At 46.0% G+C, this 15,711-nt stretch overlaps 1 protein-coding gene and 1 long non-coding RNA gene across 2 annotated transcripts in view; one reads left to right on the top strand and one right to left on the bottom strand.

Annotated features, from left to right (window-relative positions):
* LOC102467772 (uncharacterized) overlaps positions 1-1,861 on the bottom strand; it is an 8,369-nt gene extending 6,508 nt beyond the window's left edge. The window contains exon 1 of the long non-coding RNA XR_001370742.1: positions 1,624-1,861. This is a non-coding gene — a long non-coding RNA (uncharacterized LOC102467772). The remainder of the gene's footprint in view (positions 1-1,623) is intronic.
* ITGA11 (integrin subunit alpha 11) overlaps positions 1-15,711 on the top strand; it is a 131,734-nt gene that overhangs the window by 24,058 nt on the left and 91,965 nt on the right. Inside the window, exon 2 of the mRNA XM_014589759.2 lies at positions 3,533-3,644. Within this exon, the coding sequence (XP_014445245.1) occupies positions 3,533-3,644 (112 nt within the window). The remainder of the gene's footprint in view (positions 1-3,532; positions 3,645-15,711) is intronic.

A 15,711-nucleotide genomic window follows, 5' to 3' on the forward strand; every position in this document is an offset into this window, starting at 1 on the left:
AGGGAGACCCGCCAGGCTCGCGTGGCCGGGGCTGAAGAGGCGGCAGTGCCGATGGTGAGGCAGCCGGCCCCAGAGTCTCACTTCTGAGTCACGGGGGAGTGGGCTCTTTTTGCCGTAGCGGCGGAAAGTCTGCTTTGCGCATTTTTTTGCTTCGGCCAGTTTTGGGGTCTTTCCTCCAGCCCCTGCCCCCGCCCCTACCACCACCCTGTCTGTGATTTGCTTTTAGATGTGGAGATTCTTGGGACCCAGGTGAAACTGGAGAGAAGGGGAGGGTATTAGAATTCGGGTGCAACCCCCTGCCTCTCACGCCATGCCAGCAAGCAGTAGCAAACGGGCGCCCTGCCCTCCTGAAGCCACTGTCCCAAGGGCCAGGCGGGTATAATCAGTCACACCTGTCGAGCATAATTACCGTGACGAGAAGTAACCATCCACCTCCCGGTGACGAGATCATTAAGCAAGCTCTAATGTAATCAGGGAGGCTTCCTGGGGGTGGTGAGGAGAGGATGCGACCTTGTACGGTTGGAAGGTGGTGGGAAGGTCCTTAGAGGCTCACACCAAGGAGAGACCCTGAACAGGAAGCCCGGTGTGTCTGGGCTGCAGGGAGCTAGAGGGAGTCTTGCCGGAGACGAGGCTGGAGACCCCGAGAGCCTGGGGGACACGGGGCAGATCTGGACTTTCTCCTAAGGTCCCTGGGAGGGCATCTGGGAGAAACGGGCCGGCTCAGCGTGGAGCTCGGCAGACGCTTCCTGAGCCAGCACGAACACCCCATGTACTGTGGGGAGATGGCACCTGTCCCTCAGCGCAGGGACTGCAACCACCCCTCCTGGTGGCCTCCACCTTTACCTGCAGCGAGTGAGTCAGAACCGTGAGCCCTGGGCGATGCTCGGGCTTGATGCTGGGATCCCTTCCTGGGACTAAGGATGTTTTTTCCAAAAGACAGAGAGGGTTCAGAGGAGGGAGCAGCCACTGGCGTAACTCCGGCTGCCGTCCACAGGAGCATGGCCCAGGACCTGTGGTTTTCTCTGTCACCAGCATCGAGGGCAGGAGGGTGTCAGGCTGCCCGGCCAGGCTCCCAGCATCTCTGCAGTCAGCCTGCTGATTCCCGTCAGAAACAACCGTTTTGCTTTGTTGGTGTGTAGGGTCGTAAGTCTGAGAAGAGTCCATTCCCCCGGCATGAGAACCACCCCTCGGGGGAGACGGCGGGAGGCCTCACTGGGCGCTGAGGTCAGGGACATGGACTTGACATCGCAGCAGCAAATCCAGTCTCTGCTCGGTTCCATCTGGGCAGGAGCAAACACCACCGGGACGCCCTGTCCCTACTGAGGTTGGGGTAGGGGCCCTGGGGCAGGACCAGCCCTAGACAGCACTCCACCCTGGCCACAGTGGTTCACGCAACAGGCTAGGGGTCATGAAGGCGGGCCTGGCAGCTCCTAGCCACTGCTGCCACTGTCCTCCCTGCACCTGAGGCAGGGGCTGTGCATGGGGACCACCACGCTGGCCCACTGGGCCCAGACTCGAGCTCAGAACCTTCCTGGACTCAGTGTTCCCGGCGCACTAGCCAACTGGTGTGGGGAAAGAAATAACACAATTTAACCTCCCCACGCTAAAGTCCTCCGCTCTCACCTCTGGGGCCTCGAGTTCTATGACTGTGGGCAGGGACTGTGGGCACTGCGTCCATGTCTGGTAAACAAAGGAAGGGAGGAGAACCCTCTAGTCTCTGTGCAGTAGGCGGCATTCTAGGAGGGGCCCCAGGGTTGCACACAGAACATGCAGACGGGGGGCCGTGCCCAGGAAGGACGGGGCAGGGCTCATGGGCACAAGCTCAGAGGCAGTCCCTGTCCAGCAGGCTCTGGGCCTTGGGCAGGTCAGTTACCCTCTCTGACCCTCAGCCTCCCCTGTGCCACCCACATCACAGGGCTGTCATGGAGATGAATGGCAACATTCTGTGACATTTACAAAGTGCCAGGAGCCAGCAGTTGGCGTGGTGGTTAAGGTGCTGGATTCCCACATGGCCAACCACAGTTTGAGCTCCCGACCCGGTAGCTTGAAAATCACGCCAGGCACATGTGCATGCATGACCAAATTTCCAAAAGGATGGAGGAGGAGGATTTGTGGCCCTCCCCCAGGGGGAATTTCTCACTCTCCCTCTCACTGTCTCTCTCTCTTTGGTGAGCACATGCGCCCTATGGCAAAAACCTTTTAAAAAGTTTTTTTTAATTAAAAAGTGCCCTGCCCGTGGAAGGGGCGACAATGATAAAAGTTCCACTGTGCCGGCTGACGTCACTTGCCTAAAACTTCAGCTCACGGCAGGATCCCCCGTAAGTCCCACCAAGAGTCCCATGGTTGGTGGCATGGTCAGTGGTGACAGCCAAGCAGAGGCGTGGCTTGTGTGGGTGTCCGGCCAGATGTGCTGTGAAAGTGGGCGCAGAGAGCGGGGTCACACAGCAGGTGTGAGGCCCTCGTCCTGACGCCACGACTGCCCCACTGTGGGCCGTGGACAGCCCTCTCAGCCTCTCTGCTGCTGTCCAAGTGCGTCTGCTGGGCATGCGTGGTGCTCATTCTCCTGAGGTCCTGGAGCATAAACGGTGGGGGGGGTGAGGACGCCCAGAAACCCGAAGTCCCCGTGGATATGAGTGGGGATTTCCTGTGACTTGCTCAGAGGAGCAGAGTGCCTCAACCCAGACCTGTGACTTAGGCGAGCAGGGAGGAGTGGACCAGGTGACAGGGCTCTGGGCTGTTGGCCTCAGCTGCCCCGGCCAAAGCGGTGGCCCTGCAGAAGGCAGACAGCTTTGTCAGCGGGTGGAGAGGAAGCGGTCTGTCAGCCAAGCCGAAGCCCTGGCCACGCAGACCCCAGGCTTGGGCAGGAAGTGGGAGTCAGGCTCCTGGCTCTTAGCAGGTAGAGATGAGAAAAGGGAGAAGGGGGACCAGCAGTTCGCGTAATGGCTATGTCGCTGCACTCTCATGTAGTCAACTGCAGTTCGAGTCCTGGACCCGGTGGCCTAAACTCACGCCGGGCGCATGTGCGTGCGTGCCCAAGATCCCGAGAGGAGAATGGAGGAGAACAGATTGTGGCGTGGCTATCCCCCCAGGGGCTGATTTCTCGCTTTCTGTCTCTCTGTCTCTCTCTGTCTTTCTGGCAAGCGCACGTGCCCTGTAGCAAAAAAAAAAAAAAAAAAAAAAAAAATGAAAGAAAGAAAGAAAGAAAAGAAAAGGGAAAAGGAAAGGAAGAAGGAAGAGGAGGAAGAAGGGGGAGAGGAGACAGAAGCCTGGAAAAGCAGGTTGGGGGGGGAGGGAGGGAGGAGGGAGGGAGATGTCTCCCACTCTGAGGCCAGGAGTTCTCTGGGTGAGGACCAGGTCTCCCTACGAGTAGGCTGTATGCCTCCCTCATCAGTTCATGGGCTCTCCCAGGGCAGGGCTGTGGCCGTCCAGCAGGGGCCCTCGGACACAGGTGACCCACGGGTGGGTCCCACAAACCTGTGCCTGATGCCCGTAGCTCTGCCTGACCCCCTCTTCTCTCCTCTCCCCACCCCAGGCTTCACGGACACCTTCAACATGGACACCAGGAAGCCCCGTGTCATCGCTGGCCCCAGGACCGCCTTCTTTGGCTACACGGTGCAGCAGCATGACATCAGCGGCCAGAAGTGGTGAGTGCTGCCCCAGCCCTGCCACCCACGCACTCCCTCCAGCCGCTACCCTGCGGCCCTCACACAGAGCCCCTGCCATTGCCAGGTCCCTGCAGGTCAGAGGCTGGTGGGGTCTGCCCCTGCTATGAGCTCATCTGAGAAGTGGGTATGACTGACCTGCCTCTCTACGTGGATGGGCCGGAGCAGGGAGCAGCGCTGGCGACCGCTAGCCAGGCCCCTCGGCCAGCGTCTCACAGAGGGCAGCACCCCTGCTCCTGTCTGTGGGGGAGCCGCTGGGGACTCAGGGCCCAGTGAGCATGCTCCAAGGGGAAGCTGGCAAAGCTCCCCAGGTGCCTCCAGCCGTGGCAGTCTGTTTACTGCAGCTTCTCCTACCCTGTAATTCGCTCATCCCAAGTGTGCAAATGGGTGACTACATCTACTGAGTTGCCGTGCCGTGTAGTCACCACCCATCGGCTTCAGTCGACCGTCAGCGCCGAACCGAGCCTGGTGCCCTCCACTGTCCCCCCTTCTCCCAGCTGCTTAACGAACGGGAGGCAAGGCCTTGCTTCCTCTGGCGGGCTCTTCCGGAAGTCCGCGTGGAGTCCGGGGGCTGCAGGACCGCCAGCACCACTGTCCTCCCCTGCCTCCTTCCGTCCAGCCCTCTACCCCGGCTCCCTCGCCCATTTCCCGTGCTCAGCTCCGGCCGACCGCATATCACAGTTTCCAGCTGCCGCTCTTCCCCCCGCCGTGCCCTCCCCACCCCACCCTCAGGTCTGGCGAATGTCCTCACAGTCCTTTGGTGCGCGTTTTCTAAGGAGCGTCTGGCTGTCTTGTTAACGCTGCCTATAGCATGATTGGCCTCAGTGTACACGCCCATACCTATCACCATCCAAGCAGGACAGAGAACATTGCCAGCTTCCCAGAGGGCCCCCTTGCACTCGTCCCCACCCCACTCCCGGGCGTGCCCCTCCAGGTAACCACTCCTATCACCATAGATTCCTTTCACCTGTTCTGAACGTCATATGCATATACCACAGGGATTCATCCTGGGATGGTGTGGTATTCAGCACTGTTTCTGGGAGGTTTAACATGAGGTTGAATGTATCACACTTCCTGCTTTTTCACTGATGTGTAGTATTCCGTTGCGTTGACATGCCACAATTTATTTATTCCCTCTCGATGGATATTTGGATTGTTTCCGTTGCTGGCTACTTGAACTAGAGCTGCTATCAACATTCCTGTACATGTCATTTAATGGACACACATATTCATGTTTACTGGATATAAACTCAGACGTACAATCGCTAGGTTAAAGGGCAGGTATTTGTTTAACTAAATCTGCCCGGTGGTTTCCAAAGTGGTTTGCCAATTGAAACTCACTGTAGTAAAATAAGAGTGTTCCAGTTGTTCCACCTTCTCGCTGACGCGTGCTATTGCCAGTTGTTTTAGTTTCAGCCATCGGGGTGGTGTGTGGTGGTGTCTCACTGTGGGTGTAACTTGCATTTCTCTATTTACCGATGATATTGAGCAACTCTTCATAAATGGATTGGCTGTTTTGATATTCCTCTTTTCAGAGTGTCTGATTAGGCTTTTTTTGCCCATTTTTAAATTCTTCCATGCATCATTTTCTTATTGATTTATCGTACTTTTAAAAGTGTATTCTGGAAGTTCGCAGGTGGCATGGTGGTTAAGGTTCTGGGTTCCCGCATGGCTGGCCACAGTTCAAGTCCCAGATCTGGTAGCTTGCTTTCTCACTTTCTCTCTCTCTGGTGAGTGCACATGCTCTATGGCAAATTTAAAATATAATAATAAATAAAATGGAATTAATGATTCTTTTTTAAAAAACGTATTCTGTATACAAATCCTGTGTCAGATAGAAGTATCATCAATGTGACTTTCTTACCTGTGGCTTGCCTTTTCATTCCCTTCATGGTATATTTCGATGAACACAAGTCTTTAGCCAGAATAAAGCCTGATTTAGCAATCTTTTTTATGCTTAGTTGTGTCTTGTGTGTTTCATTTGAGAAATCTTGCCTCTCTCCAAATCAGGAAGCTATTCTCCTCTGCTGTCTTCTGCAATGTAGACTCTGTTTTGTTTTGTTTTTTTTTTTTTTTTTCCTTGTCTCATTTTGTTTTTCTATATAAAAAAAAGAAACCCAATATCAAGATAATGAAGAGAAAAAGGAACATACCCCTTAGTGTAGAGAAATGGCAGGTGGGTGGAGGGGTGGAGGTAGGAAAAGGGTAAGCCTTGAAAGAAGGAGTGGGAAGGGAATGTCGTTAAGGCAGCAAGATATCCTCTGTAAAATGAGGGGTCTCTACAACCTTAGAGATGAAGTGATGTTCTTTTCAATTCCTCTTATTGGTAATGTGTTGCCTCGTTCGCTCTTGATCAGCCTCACTATGGGTATATCAATTGTATTAATGTTTTATAAGAATCAACTTTGGGGAACCAGCAGTTAGCATAATGGCTATGTCACTGGACTCCCACGTAGTCAACCGCAGTTCGCGTCCCGGACCCGGTGGCTTAAAACTCATGCCAGGCGCGTGTGCGTGCGTGCCCAAGATCCCGAGAGGAGAATGGAGGAGAAGGGACTGCGGCGTGACCATCCCCCCGGGGGGTGATTTCTCTCTTTCTGTCTCTCTATCTCTCTCTCTCTGTCTGGCGAGTGCACGCACCCTATAGCGAAAACCTCTCCAAAAAAAAAAAAAAGAAAGAAAAAAAAAAAGAATCAACTTTGGGCTTTATTGATTTTATCTATTAAACCTGTTTTCTCTTCCATTGGCTTTTACATTATTTTAATTATTTATCATCTTTTTTACTAGGTCTTTGGGAAAGTCATGGTGTGTTTTTCTATGTGAAAATGTGTCATGACTTTCCTGATGACCCAATATTTAATTTGGTGTTTAGCTTTGTATTTAAATTATTGATTTTCTTAACTTTCTTCTTTCCTAATAGATATATAAGGCTAGACATTCTGTCTCTATGTTGCCTTAGTTGCTTCCCACAGATCTTGATGTTTTCTTTATCATTCAGGTTAAAATCTTTTTTTTCTTTTTTTTTTTTATTGGTGGCCGTGTTTTATTTGTCTTTTTTCTTCAAGCAGGATAACAATGATACAGACAGTATTTAATAAAATATAAGATAAAACAAATTCTAAGACTTCAATGCCACATGCTACATTTAACCTAATGTTATTTGTGCTTGCACTGCGATGGGGAAGAGATCATTCAGTAAAAACATGCAGTAAAAACAAAGTAGATCTTAGCATGTACAACCTTACCTTAATTACTTCCATGCACACAAATCTAACTTCACAGGTTTTGTTTTTAAGAAATAAACACAATCATAACTTCTAGGAGCATTTTATAATAATTTCTCATTTTTCTTTGTGGACAGATCAAGCACCTCCAAAATATAAATTCCTATACACAGTGAGCACTTTACTTAAAATGAATACTTAAGGGAACCAGCAGTTAGCGTAATGGCTGTGTCACTGAACTCCCACGTAGTCGACCGCCGTTCGCGTCCCGGACCCGGTGGCTTAAAACTCACCCCGCGCGCGGAAAAAAAAAAGAAAGAAAAAAAAAAAGAATCAACTTTGGGCTTTATTGATTTTATCTATTAAACCTGTTTTCTCTTCCATTGGCTTTTACATTATTTTAATTATTTATCATCTTTTTTACTAGGTCTTTGGGAAAGTCATGGTGTGTTTTTCTATGTGAAAATGTGTCATGACTTTCCTGATGACCCAATATTTAATTTGGTGTTTAGCTTTGTATTTAAATTATTGATTTTCTTAACTTTCTTCTTTCCTAATAGATATATAAGGCTAGACATTCTGTCTCTATGTTGCCTTAGTTGCTTCCCACAGATCTTGATGTTTTCTTTATCATTCAGGTTAAAATCTTTTTTTTCTTTTTTTTTTTTATTGGTGGCCGTGTTTTATTTGTCTTTTTTCTTCAAGCAGGATAACAATGATACAGACAGTATTTAATAAAATATAAGATAAAACAAATTCTAAGACTTCAATGCCACATGCTACATTTAACCTAATGTTATTTGTGCTTGCACTGCGATGGGGAAGAGATCATTCAGTAAAAACATGCAGTAAAAACAAAGTAGATCTTAGCATGTACAACCTTACCTTAATTACTTCCATGCACACAAATCTAACTTCACAGGTTTTGTTTTTAAGAAATAAACACAATCATAACTTCTAGGAGCATTTTATAATAATTTCTCATTTTTCTTTGTGGACAGATCAAGCACCTCCAAAATATAAATTCCTATACACAGTGAGCACTTTACTTAAAATGAATACTTAAGGGAACCAGCAGTTAGCGTAATGGCTGTGTCACTGAACTCCCACGTAGTCGACCGCCGTTCGCGTCCCGGACCCGGTGGCTTAAAACTCACGCCGGGCGCGTGTGCGTGCGTGCCCAAGATCCCGAGAGGAGAATGGAGGAGAAGGGATTGCGGTGTGGCCATCCCCCCTGGGGGGTGATTTCTCGCTTTCTGTCTCTCTGTCTCTCTCTGTCCTTCTGGTGAGCACACGCGCCCTATAGTGAAAACCTCTCAAAAAATATATATATACTTAAGGAAATTAAGTACGTGGACAACCTTAGGATGAGCTGACATCTTACATTCAGCTAGGCAGGCAACAAACCGTAGGGCCAAATGGAAAAAGTGTATTTGCAAATAAAATTTAGCAACTAAGTAAACTTTTATCATGAAATACAGGAAATATACTGCTTGGCTAACATAAATAAGATGTGCTGTATTAACACTTCACTGTAAAGAATACATATCAGGGACATTTATAAACTGTGAATGGGTCGCATATAAGGAGAGTTGACTACAATAGACGCCGGCTACATAGAAGTGCGCACCGGGAAGCACTATGGGTGGTCTATGTTCTGCCACATACTTCTGTTACCTTGAGGTAGGTAACACACGTGTACCAAATCCGGCATTCATTTTTCAGTTGCTGCTGGTATCATGTGTTTTAAGAAAGGTGTACAGTATGAAAAACTTGAAAAGACTCATGAATGAAAAATGTTTTAGGAAGAAAATAGATATTCTCACACAACTCTGTACAGTCTCACTGTGTAAGTTTCAAGGCAAGAGTTTTGTTTCCTGTAAAACAGATTGTTATTCTATGAAAGAACCTTCTCTCGTAAAATAGTCCCTTTTTTCTTTTTTTAAAAGAATTATTTTATTTTGCTCTATTCATTTATATATTGATGAGTTTATTTATTTATTTTCGTTTGACCAGAGAGTGACAGAGAGAGAGAGAGAAAGTGAGAAAGCAAACCGCCAGGTCCAGGACTCGAACCACAGTCGGCCATGTGGGAGTCCAGCACCCTTAACCACCACGCCACCTGCTAGCCCCTCTCTCATAAAATACTTTCTATTTCCCATTATAATTTCTTCCATCTATGAGTTAGCTAAAAATGAATTGTTTAATTTCCAAGTATTTGGAGTTTTCTATTATCTTTCTATTAGAGTTTTAATTTAATTTAATCCCACAGTGATCAGAAGTGACACCGTATAATTGAAATCCTTTGATAACTGTTAATACTTTTTTGACTAAGGATATAGCCTATTTTAGTAAATTCCCGGTACATTTGAAAAGACAGACTATTCTACAGTTTATTAGGTAATTATATATGTATATGATTTGTATTGTTCATATCATCTACATCTTCACTGATTTTTCTCATTTATTTATTCTATTTATTTCTGAGATGCATTAAAATCTCCAGTTATCTTTGGGTTTTTCCTGTCTCCTTCTGCTTCCATCAGATTTTTGCCTTACATATTTTATGTTATCTTAATTAGGTATATACAGATTTAGAACTATTATATATTCCTAGTTAACTGACCCATTTATTATTATAAAATGTTCCGTTATCTTTTTCTTTAAAAAAAAAAGGTTTTTTGCCTTAGGACGTGTGTTTGCCTGAAAGAGAGGGAGGCAGACAATGAGCGGGACAATGAGAAATCACCAGAGAGAGAAGCAGAGAGAGAGACAGAGAAAGGGGAAGTGAGGAATCAGCCCCTCAGGGGGATGGCCACACCACAATCCCTTCTCCCTCCTTTTCCTGAGATCTTGGGCACGTACCCACAGGCACATGTCCCCGGCGTGGGTTTGAAGCCACTGGGTCTGGGACTCAAACTGCGGTCAGCTACGTGGGAGTCCAGCAATGTAAGCATTGCTGGCTGTCTGATATTAATATGAGTATACCAGCTGCCCTTGGTCAGTTTTTGAGTGCTCTATCTTTTTGCACCCTTTGTTTCAAACTTTCTGTGTCCTTACATTTTTTTGAGAGTTTTTTTGTTTTGTTTTGTTTTGTTTGTTTTTGTTTTTGTTTTTGTTTGCTATAGGGTGCATGCGCTCGCCAGAAAGAGACAGAGAGACAGAAAGCGAGAAATCACCCCCCAGGGTGGATGGCCACGCCGCAATCCCTTCCTCTCTGTTCTCCTCTCGGGATCTTGGGCATGCGCGCACACGTGCCCGGTGTGAGTTTAAGCCACCAGGTCCAGGACTCAAACCGCAGTTGACTACATGGTACTCCAGCAAGATAGTCATTACACCAACTGCTGGTCCCCTGTGTCCTTACATTTAAAGCATGTCTTTCTTTTGTTTCTAAGAGAAATCTTTGCTACAGGGTGCATGTGCTCTCCAGAGAAACAGAGACAGGATGTAAGAAATCACCCCCCAGGGGGGATGGTCATGTCTCAATCCCTTCTTTTCCATTCTCCTCTTCAGATCTTGGGCACGCACGCACATGTGCCTAGAGTGAATTTTAAGTTCACTCTTAAAAGAGTGAACTTAATGCCAGGTCCAGGACTCAAACCATAGTTGACTACATGGGAATCCCACAACGTAACCATTACACCACCTGCGGGTTCCAAAGCACATCTCTTTTATTTTATTCTTTTTTTATGCTTTTTTTTGCTTTTCCAAATTTTTCATAAAATTACATTTAATCACGTATATCTTTACCGTGTATAATGTTTCTTTTTCCAGCATGATTACCATGCATATCAGTCAAGACAAAGACATTACTATCCATAGCATCATCAGCAAATAGCTTTTCATTTTTTTCCAGATTATTATTATTTTTTATTCTTTTTTTTTTTTAAACATTCACTCATATACATCACGTAGCTTGTAAGGAGAATTTAACTAACCTGAAATACTCAGATCAGTCCAGTTGAAAATACTATACATGTTATCCTCGACATAATAAACCATTTCTGGGTCTCACAAAGATCGTGCCTATTTTTCTCCTGCTTTCCTTCTCTATACTCTTCCCTTCTCTCCTCCCCACCCCCGTTCCACACTGTCGTCAGCATCCATAACTATTTTCACTATTTTATGTCCTCTAATATTTCAGTCTCTACCACAGAGTGCAGATAGTTGGTATATATTAAATGGATACATACAATATCTTTGTTTCATAGCCTGGCTTACTTCACTCAGCAATAGATCTTCCATATTCAACTATATTTTATCAAATGCCAGGGGCCTGCTGTTTTTTATGGCTGAGTAGTATTCCATAGGGTATATGTGCCACAGTTTTCCATCCATTCATCTGTGCGTGGACATTCTGGTCGGTTCCATGTCTTAGCGATCATGAAGAATGCTGCAATAAACATTGATGTGCAAATGCTTTTCCGACTGAGCATCCTCCTGTCCTATGAGTAAACACCCAGAAGTGGGACTGCCGGATCATATGGTAGTTCTATTTGTAGGTCTTTGAGGAACCTCCATATTGTTCTCCACAGTGTTTGAACTAGTTTACATTCCCACCAACAGTGTAGGAGAGTTCCCTTTTCACTACATCCCAGCCAACACTTACCACTTTTTGTATTTATTTTTGTTTTTTTTTTTTTGCCATTCTGACAGGGGTTAGGTGGTATCTCATTGTGGTTTTAATCTGCACCTCCCTTATGATGATCAATTTGAGCACTTCCTCATATGCTTTTTGGCTGTTTGTACGTCTTCTTTAGAGAGAGTTTTATTCAGCTCATTTTCCTGTCTTTTAATTGGGTTAATCTTTTTTGTTTGTTTGTTTTCCCAGTAAGCTGCTTGAGTTCCCTGTGTATCCTGGTTGTCAGTCCCTCATCTGAGGCATATTTTACAAAAATATTCTTCCATTCTGAGGGTTGCTGATTCACACTACTGTGTCCTTTGCTGTGCAGAAACTTCTTAATCCGATGTAATTGCACTTGTCGATTTTAGGGATTACTGCCCCAAAGCACATCTCTTAAATAGCGTGTAGTGTTTTGACTCTTATTTGATGATCCTTGCCTTTTAATTGGCTGGTTATATTTAATGTAATAATTTATATAGTTAAGTTAAAGTCTATTATCTTGCCCTATGTGTCTTATTTGTCTCATCTAGTTTTTGTCACTTTATTTAGCTTTTTTGAACTTCCTTTGAATTATTCAAGTATTCTGAATTTTTTCCTTCTCTGCTATTAGTTTTCTAATTATATATTCTTTAATTAACCATTCAGTTTTCACCCTAGAATTAAAATATGCATTTTCGATTTATAAAATCAAAAATAAACATTAGGGGCCAGCAGGTGGTGTAGTGGTTAAGGCACTGGACTCCCTCATGACAACCGTAGTTCGGGTCTCGAACCCAGTGATTTGGAAATCTGAGCATGCATGCCCAAAATCCCGAGAGGAGAATGGAGGAGAAGAAATCGCAACATGTCCATCCTTCCTGGGGCTGATTTCTCACCTTCCTTTTCTCTGTCTCTCTCTGCCTCTCTTTGGTGATTATACAAAAATTAGAGGCCAGCAGGTAACATAGTGGTTAAGGTGTGGACTCCCACATGATTGACTGCCGGTTCGAACCCTGGACACAGCGACTTGAAACTCATGCTGGGCGCATGTGCGTGCATGCCAAAAATCCTGAGAGGAAAATGGGAGAGAAGGCTTGTGGCATGGCCATCCCCCCAGGGGTGATTTCTCATTTTCTGTCTCTCTATCTCTCTGGCAAGCACACATGAACTATCACAAAACATCTCTAAGAAAAACAAACAACTTTACAACAGTTATAGTCTAGTTATTTGTCCTAGCCTTCATGTTATTTTTGTCATATATTTAACCTTCGCATATGTTATAAGTTCCGTAAGCTGTTACTATTGTTGTTGCTTTAAATGATCAATATTCATGTCTATTAATCCACACCGTTACCCTTTCTGGAGCTTGTCATTTATTTCACACAATTCTGGGCTCTCATTTGAGATCATTTTCTTTGTAGTCGAAGAAATCTACTTAGTATTTTTTTATAGTATAAGGCTGCTGATAATGGTTCTTTCACCTTTGGGAGTTAGATTTTTTGGTTTGGTTTGCTTATCTGAAAATATCTTTATCACACCTTAACTTTTTAACTACATCTTGTTTAGAAATAGAATACAAAGTTGGTAGTTTTTCTCTTAGCATGTTCAATGTCACTCCGTTGTCATCTGACTCTATAGTGTCTACTGATGTGTCACCCTTCAGTTTTATCATCATGCTCTCTCTCTCTTTCTTTTCCTTTTCTCCCCCAAATAGGGGCTCAGCCCTCCTGTCTCAGCCTGCTTCGTGGCTGGGACCAGGCATGCACCACCATGCCTAGCATTTGCAGCCTGGGTCTCATACATCGTCCATACGGGCTATGAAATAGCGCGACCTTCCTGCCTCAGCCTCCTGAGTAACTGAGGCTACAGGAGTGTACCGCAGCACCCAGCTCTTAGGGTGGGCTTCCCATGTGGCCTCAACCTGCCACGTAGCCACATCGACCGGCGTGTGCCTATCCTTGCCTGCAGCTGGGCTTGTCATTGCTCATTTGAATGTACTGGGTTGTCGGAAAGGTCATGACACATTTTTGCATAGAAAAATTGTTGATTTTGTTGGGGTTTTGACAACTCAATAATATGTCATTTTCTTGTGGTTGCTTCCCTGTTGGTCTTTGGTGTCAGAAACTGTACTTTAATGTACCCACGTGCAGTGTTTTTTGTATTTGCTCTGCTTAGGATTTTGTTCTGCTGCCCACATATTCTTGAATATGTAGTTGATATTTGTCATCACATTTGGAAAATTCTCTACCTTTATTCTTTCAAATACGGCTTTTATTCCATATCTTCTCTCTTTCTTAGATGCCAATCACAAGTATGGTAGGTATCGGGACCAGCAGTTAGGGTAATGGCTATGTCGCCGGACTCCCTTGTAGTCGACCCCAGTTTGAGTCCCAGACCCAGTGGCTTGAACTCACGCTGGGCACATGTGTGTGCATGCCCAAGATCACAAGAGGAGAATGGAGGAGAAGGGATTGCAGCGTGGCCATCTCCCCTGGGGGGTGATTTCTCGCTTTCTGTCTCTCTGTCTCTCTCTGTCTTTCTGGCGAGCGCACATGCCCTATAGCAAAAACAACTCAAAAAAAAAATGTATGTTAGGTGTCTTGCTATGTTATGTTTTTCCTTTTTTTTTCTTTTCTTTTATGTAGGTTTTTGTCAAAGGGTATACGCACTCACTGGAGAGGAGAGAGACAGAGAGGTACAGAGAGAGGGAAGGTAAGAAATCACCCCCCAGCGGTATGGCCATGCCACAATCTCTTTTCCTCCAGTCTCCCCTTGGGATTTTTGGGCACACACACACATGTGCCTGGAATGATTCTCAAGCCTCCAGATCTAGGACTTGAACCATAGTTGTCCATGTGGGATCCAGCACCTTAACCACCATGCCACCTGCTGGCCCCGCATATTGCTTTTTATCTCCCTGTTTAGTTTCTTACTTCACTTTTTTCTTTGTCTTCAGGTTCACCAATCCTGCTGCCCAGTGTACCCACTGTTCAGCTAAGCTCATTCGATACACTGCTTATTGCAGATACTCTATTTTGCAGTTCCTGAATTTCCATTTGATTCTTCTTGTATAGATCCTAATTCGTGTCTCTCTTCGTGGCATTCCTCTATCTCTGATTCTATTGTCATTAACATCTTAATCATAATTATTTTGATGTCGTTGTTAGTTAACTCTGATATCCTGTCATCCTTGGTCTTCTTTTAGTAACTGTTTATCTTATGGTTATCAGTCATTCTGTCCCGAGTCTTCGTGTTTACTGGTGTTTCCTGTTACTGACCAGCGTCCGTCCATCCAGCAAGGCAGCTGCTCTCCGTATGCACTCTCCTCCCTGAGCTCCCCGTGCTGGATTTGGGGGGACACTGCAGACCGTAGATTGTATTTCCTCCCTTTAAAGAATGTGATATTTTATTCTGATAAAAATTAAATGACTAGTGAGCTCCTCTAGATCTTACCAAGGCTCGATTTGAGCTTCGGTTAGGGCAGGTCTAATCTGATTTGTCCTCACAGGACATGGTTTTCCTCTTAGAGCATGGATTTTCTTTTTCTTTTCTTTCTTTTTTTTTTTCTTTTTTTTGGGAGAGGTTTATGCTATAGGGTGCGTGCGCTCACCAGATAGACAGAGACAGAGAGACAGAAAGCGAGAAATTATTCCCCAGGGGGGATGGCCACGCTGCAATCCCTTCTCCTCCATTCTCCTCTTGGAATCTTGGGCACGCACGCACACGCGCCCGGCGTAAGTTTAAGCCACCGGGTCCGGTACTCAAACTGTGGTCGACTACATGGGAGTCCAGCGACATAGCCATTACGCTAACTGCTGGCCCCTCTTAGAGCATGGATTTTCTGCTGTCTTAGATGAAATCCCAGGCTATTCATAGTCTTCCCATTCTGATTGGGCACGAGCCTCACCATTTCCCGTCCGTGGGAACAGCCTCAGCTCTGCTCTCACTGACCGTTTACCGGAAGATTCCAGAGTCTCACTGTTCACACATGGCGTGCCCAGGAGTCGGCCACAAACTGAGGGAACTTCTGGTTTTTTTTAAGTTTTTGCCATAGGGCACCAGACAGACAGAGAGAGACAGAGTGAGAGAAAGCGAGAAATCAACCCCCAGAGTGGATGGCCATGCCACAATCCTTTCTCTCCATTCTCCTCTTGGGATTTTGGGCACACACACACACACACACACACACACACACCTGGCATGATTTTCAAGCCACTAGGTC

The sequence above is a fragment of the Tupaia chinensis genome, unplaced genomic scaffold, assembly GCF_000334495.1.
Source record: "Tupaia chinensis unplaced genomic scaffold, TupChi_1.0 Scaffold000377_2, whole genome shotgun sequence".
Lineage (NCBI taxonomy): Eukaryota > Metazoa > Chordata > Mammalia > Scandentia > Tupaiidae > Tupaia > Tupaia belangeri.